Here is a 6,958-nt window from a genome sequence, read left to right on the forward strand (position 1 = left end):
TTAATGATCTGTTAAAGGATAAATTACCTTTTGTATGCCTCAGAGTCCTTTGAGATTCAATCCATTGGTCACTGCTGGGCGGGACTTGACTTTTCAAGGCAACTGTGGATCACCACCCAGAGAGGATCGAATCAAGATCCTGCAAAGGACCAAGGGCAGTCCCATGCATGGTTATTCAAGCATAGAGATCACTAATGTGTGAGGGCAACAGCCTATGCTTACCTTGGATGAACTAGGAAAAGAGAACTCTAGAGCTCCCTCCAATGCCTAAATGGGCCAAATGAGGTCAATCATTCTTAAAAGTGATTTGAAAATGGACCATTTGCACTTTAGAGAATTTGTATTGGCAACAAATAACAACTAAGCACTTGATGGAAAATCTTATTGATATGCTGCACTGAACAAACAGATATTTTGTTACTAACAATATACTTATACAGAATGAACTTCCAGCACAGAGGATACAGGCAGGACTATAGGTATGCAGCTGAAAAATCAATACTACATGTTCAGATGTCCACTTCCTGTATCAAGGCCATCACAACGGTGTGCTTGTTTAAAGTGTACTTGAATGAGGAATACTGTAGTAGTGTGAATATTTGTGAAAATGTTTGGAATGCCTCATTAAAGTCTTCTCTTTGTTTTAAATGAATAATTCACCCAAAAAAGATAATCATTATTTACTCACCCTTACGCCAAATGCCAAACTCAAATTACTTTCTTTCTTCTGCGGAACACAAATAAAGATATTTTGATGGAGATATTAAGTGTTTTTTACCATGCAATGCAAGTCAATGGGTGCAACTCGAGTGGTTCTAAGTACTGTAATTACTGTAATTAAATTACTTTTTTGGTGAAAAAAGTATGGGATTACGCTTAATTATTCAGTAATTTAATTACAGTTACTTCTGATGTAATTGTGTTAAATACTGTATAGACTATAGAACAATTCTATATAAAAAATAGTGAATTTAAAATTGAAATTGAATGTCTTATGTTAAAATATATGTTTTCTAATTAAATGCAGCCCCCATAAATTCTTTGGCCAGTTCATGAATAATTTATTTGATCTTATATGATTTATTTAAAAGAATTAAAAGAACAATTTCATGTCTATCCTTATATTTTTAATCTGGTCGAGGTTGATGAAGGTTTTAGAAAATATTTAGTAATAAGTAATGCAATTACTTTTCAGACAGCGTAATTAGTACAGTAATCTAATTACACTGTAGAAGATGTAATTAGTAGCTAGTAATTAATTACTTTTTTAGAGTAACTTACCCAACATTGCTGCTGTGTGCATTTTCCATTTCCCTTTTAATTTCAGTTTTAATTCATTTAAATTATACGTTGCATATAGCGAAGCCAAAATACAACGTCCACACATGTGGACGCGGGGTCGCACAAAGTTAATCCATGCCTTCTGAAGCAATACGATCTGTTTTGCGAGAGAAATAGACCAAAATGTAACTTTGTCACTACTCTATGTATGTGTTAAGTGGGAGGGAGTGTAATCAAGCTTAAAATCATGATCGTGCCAAGGAGACTGCAGATGTCAAGATTTAAATTGAAAAATGAGTTACAGTTTCTCACCCAAAAGCAATAATTTTGTTTCAGAAGACGTGAATTAAACCACTCGAGTCGTATGTCATATGGATCCTTTATGGAGTGTAAAAGTGTTCCATTACTCCATTGGCGTGCATATTTATAGATATATTCACATCATATTTCAATGAGAAGAAAGTCATACAAGTTTGAGATGGCATAAGGGTGAGTAAATGATAAGAGAATTATTATTTCTTTGGGTGAAATATTCCTTTAAGGCATGTGTTGACATCTGCTAAGATGTTTGTGTTTTCTGAGTCTCATTTTCATTATAACATTTGAAAGCAACAGTCACTTAACTGGTATTGTAGTGTGGGTAATAGATTAGTATCATTCAGTCAATCCAGTTTCATTGAAATGAGTCTTCCGACTTGATACAAACTTTAGGGGAATGAAAGAAAAATGTAATTTCTTCTCTCTCTCTCTCATTTAATTTTTTTGTTTTTTTCAAGGTCTCTAGCTGTCTTACCATGCATGCTGTTCAATTTGTACGATGATATACACTGATCAGCCACAACATTAAAACCACCTGCCTAATATTATGTAGGTCCCCCTTGTGCTGCCAACAGCACCAACCTGCATCTCAGAATAGCATTCTGAGATGCTCTTCTTCTCACCACAATTGTACAGAGTGGTTATCTGAGTTACCGTAGACTTTGTCAGTTCCTGGGACTTTCAGTGTGTGATCGCAGTTACAGAAATACTCAAATCAGCCCGTCTGGCACCAACAATCATCCATGCGATTATCTAATCAGCCAATCATGTGGCAGCAGTGCAGTGCATAAAATCATGCAGATACAGGTCAGGAGCTTCAGTTAATGTTCACATCAACCATCAGAATGGGGAAAAAATTTGATCTTTGGATTTGGAGTTATGATTATTGGTGCCAGATGGGCTGGTTTGAGAATTTCTGTAACTGCTGATCTCCTGGGATTTTCACACACAACAGTCTCTAGAATTTACTCACTATGGTGCCAGAAACAAAAAACATCCAGTGAGCGGCAGTTCTGTGGATGGAAACGCCTTGTTGATTAGAGAGTTCAACAGAGAAAGGCCAGACTGGTTTGAACTGAAAAAGTCTATGGTAACTCAGATAACCGCTCTGTACAATTGTGGTGAGAAGTGGTGGGTTGGCACTGTTCTGGCGGCACGAGGGGGACCTACACAATATTAGGCAGGTGGTTTTAATGTTGTGGCTGATCAGTGTATATATACAGTATATAAATATATATTAGTGAATATCATGCACAAATGTACAGTAAGGAAATGCAAGGATGATCTGATTGAAAAAGGTTTAATCAGTTGAGAATGTCATGAACAGGGCTCCTGAATGAATGTAAAGGAAAGTGAAATGCACTATATAATCTACAGGCCAATGCAGCACATGCACATTATACAGCCGTGTTTTCCTAAGTATCCCTAACAGAGCCACAGGGCAATGAGAGCAAAACAAGTTTTGCAACTCAGTGTGCAGTGGCATTGGGCTTTGATGCAAACAACCTCTCATGTGGGTATAAACATGTTAGAGAACATGACTAATGACAGAGTCTTTCACAAATTCAACCAATCAGATCTATTTAGAATCAGGATTCTGCTGAATCTGAAAGAAAATGCCTTTTGATTGACACTTCTTATTAGACTTGTGTTGCACTGCACACCAGCGCTATAAAAAGCACAAGAAGAAAATAGCAGTTTTGGGTGTATTTTTAAAGTGGGTTTTGCAATCACAACTCATTTTGATATCATTGTACCTTGTGGCATTAGTGAAAATGTCATTTTGAGAAACATCTGTATATAGACTTCATGTGTCATTGACACAATCTACAGTATATAGAAAAATAAAAAATCTACATATATGTATACATATATTTGGGTGTTGTTGTTGTGTTTGTACATAAGGTCGATCACATCATATATGCAGTTGAAACATTGTTACGGTTTAATGAAATTCAAGTTTGTCTAGATCTTTGGGAAACAATATTTGGAAAGTACTCTATCATATACAGGCTAAATTAATGACTTCAATAAGTTTTTATAGAATTTCAGTTAATATATAAAATAAATGCTAAATGGATGATGTTTTTCATCTAAAAACCTTTAACTGAAAAAAAAAACAACTTTAATAACTTAAATAATATTTTAATATATAATAATACATGTGAAATGGACTAAGTTGTTGTAGATGTATTCAATTGAAAAATGTAACTTTAAAAAAAATCTTAGAACAACTTTAATAAATTAATATATCTTATTATTTTCTCATTAAGGCAGAATCTACAATCACATTTGTATCAAAAAGCACAATGATGACTAACGCATTACAGCTTTATTTTCTGTTATAGCATAATTTCCTATACACTATTTAACTCTATTGTTAAGCGGTGTACATTATTTTTTAATAATTCAATGGGCCGGAGTAAATTATTCCACTTATACCATGGTTACCATACCTAAAGACATATTTCAGGGTTTTATCACAAGACAATTTTCTGTTATACGTCCCTAAAATGCTCTTCCGGCACTACTTACTTTCTTCTGCCAAGAGTAACAAGGTATTATGTATGCTTTTGCGCAAGTGTGTGTGTAATATCGAGAGAGAGAGAGAGAGAGAGAGAGAGAAAGAAAGAAAACTGAGAGAGATCGCGGTTTGTGGGATTACCTGTGTTTGCTGCGGCTCTCGTCAGCATAACATCGCTTCAAACCGGCGAGATGTTAGTTTAAGTATGCTCAACATCAACGTAGCTTTTCTGTTGCTAAACAACTGTTTTATTGAATTGCAAGGGTCTGTTGACATCAAGGATCTGTCTGTCGCACTCCTCACGAGTGTGTGTGTTAATGTGTGAGAGAGAGCAAAAAAGAGAGAGAGAGAGAGAGAGAGGGGGGGTGCGAGGGTGCTTTCCATAGATATTAAATGTTATTTAGTATAATATAGAAACTGTTGTACTGATCAAGACTCGGGTCTGCTTTTAAATCAAGGCTCTGTTCACTGCGCGCAAAATGTGTGTGTGTCTGAGGGTGTGGGTAAGAGCAGGGCCATTTCTGAGCATATGGGAGACCCAAACCCCATCCCCACCAAAGATATTATACACCATTTCAAGGACTGTTCAATGGTGACGTCAAATGACGTCATTGTTCGATGAACATTTCCTGCTTATCAAAACAGAGACGGGCTACTTCTATTAAAATGAATGGGAGAAATTGGAACGTCCAACAGCAGCCAACGGTCAACAGATGTAGAAAGGATGCCCCGCCTGACAGATAAAATAGCCAATCACCTTTTAGATACAGAAATCGATCAATCTACGCGAGAACGCGCATGCGCATTAGCTATACAAAACGGTAAAAAAAATTTTTTTTTTGCGTAATCTGTGTTAAAGACGCACAATTTATCATACCAGTTGTGATGGAACAACACACTCCTCCCGTGGATCATCGTCGCCCGCGGTGACTTTTCCCCATTTAGTGGCACGTGACGGGGCTCATCAGAACCCAATGAAGAGCCTCATCACCGCTGCCTTTAAACACTGTGCCACTCCTCGGAATACCGGTCTCTACCTGCTGGCATCTTCGAAAGTCCAGGAACTGAGTAGGGAGGGTCCGGTGCGAGATAGATGCGTCTCCGCGCCCCAAAACCCCGACGTGAGTTAGATGAGATGCCGGGGAACACAGCATGCATCGCGGCCGACAGGCCAGTATGCCGGGCCGCTATTCTCCTCAAGCGCAGAGGCCCAGGGAAGCCGGGCCGCTCGAGTGAAGCCGCCGCCCCACACGGCTCGGACCAAGGAATGGAACGCATTGTGCAGCCGAGACCCTGCCCACTATCACCTGGACCTTCCCCTGTCTTCACTACTCATTCTTCACATAGCCCTTACCACCGTGAAGGCCCCAGATTCCCCTTTGTTTTGGACATTTTAAATAAATGCCTCTCCAAGGCCTGACGCCACACCCACTGTGTTCATCTCTTGCTCACCCCGCCACAGTGTTGTCAGATTTTACTGCTTATTTGAAATATGTTCTTTTATCGTATTCTTGACCAACCACTTTGGAGATTTTGGTTTTTCCCCATTCATGTAGATAGGAGCTGCACATTCATGATGCTTGTTTACATAGAAAAATTGCCCAAACTGCCCAAGAGCGTTCCAAAGATGACCGCCGAGTGGACTGACTTACCTTGAAAAAGAGACTTTGTTGAAAGGATCTGGTAATATGTTTGGACCATTCTAATTCCTTTGTTTTGGTCTACATTGTTCAAATGGTCTATAGACATTGTTTGTCATTCTTATCCGAAGTTCTTAGCCAGTGTCTTTGTTTTAACTGATTATTTTGCTGTGATATGGAACCATTATGCGGTCAAGACCTGGAACTACTTCAAAGCCATGCATTTACTGAAAAATAATTGCACACCTTATAATGTCTGTCAACCAATCAGAATCAAGCATTCAATAGACCTTTTTCCTACGTCCCGTGATGCATAGCACGAAATGTGGGCATTACTTACGTTGACACAGCTGTTGTTCATCCATTCATTCTTTCTTTGCGGTGTTGGGATTTTGAGGACAGCATGTATTATTTCATAATGACATACATCAGTCACTCTATCAGTGTTACTGAATGATAATAAACTGCAAAAAAGTCATAAAGACAAAGAAAGCACGATCAAAACCGGCACGCTGTTTCTCCCAGGTGCAGTTGAGATTTAATCTAAGCACACACGCAACATTTCGAGCAAAATTATCGGTTGTTTTAGTGGAGTACCTGTGTTAGTTCAGCTTCAGATGTGTGTGCTTGACAGCTTGTCACCCTGCATGTTAATATGAGACAGACACACTGAGGAAGAGCTGTGAAGTTCTCGTCCCTTGGTATGTAATCGCTTTTTCAAGTCGTCTGATCGAACGGCTATTTCCTGTTAAATATGCACGTAAATGTAATCTTTTGTTCGGCAGGTGATTGACAGGTGAGAGGTGGTGCTTCGTTGACATCCGGGACGCATCAGGATGGCATTTTAAACCTCAAATGCGATGTGGTTTTTGACTACCTCTGTATGTGTTTTTTGTGATCCAATCACAAAACATTTTGCACCCCATTTACAAATACATTTAGCGCTGACCATTTGCGATCGAATCATCCGAAACGCGTCTAATTTCCAGCTGTAAACAGGGTCTAAAATGATAGCAGCCAGAGCTAAGGAATGCTGTAGAACAACTTCCGGCGGAAGTCCCACGAATATTCGTTTCCCCAATAAGACTCACAGGTAAAAGGTGGATAAATAAAAATAAATGTTAAATGGATGTTTTGTTTGTTTTTTTAATAGCTTAGATTTTTTTCCGTTTTCAAAAATGTTAACCAAAAAAAA

At 38.3% G+C, this 6,958-nt stretch overlaps 1 protein-coding gene across 3 annotated transcripts in view; it reads left to right on the forward strand.

Moving 5' to 3' along the window:
• Nucleotides 1–3,462, forward strand: part of LOC127427576 (kazrin-like) — a 230,491-nt gene extending 227,029 nt beyond the window's left edge. For all 3 annotated transcript variants that reach the window (XM_051675237.1, XM_051675238.1, XM_051675239.1), the window contains one exon: nt 44–3,462. In XM_051675237.1, the coding sequence (XP_051531197.1) occupies nt 44–202 (159 nt within the window). In that variant the 3' untranslated portion in view covers nt 203–3,462. The remainder of the gene's footprint in view (nt 1–43) is intronic.
• The last annotated feature ends 3,496 nt before the right edge of the window (nt 3,463–6,958 follow it).

This window comes from Myxocyprinus asiaticus, chromosome 37 (assembly GCF_019703515.2).
Source record: "Myxocyprinus asiaticus isolate MX2 ecotype Aquarium Trade chromosome 37, UBuf_Myxa_2, whole genome shotgun sequence".
Taxonomy (NCBI): Eukaryota; Metazoa; Chordata; class Actinopteri; order Cypriniformes; family Catostomidae; genus Myxocyprinus; species Myxocyprinus asiaticus.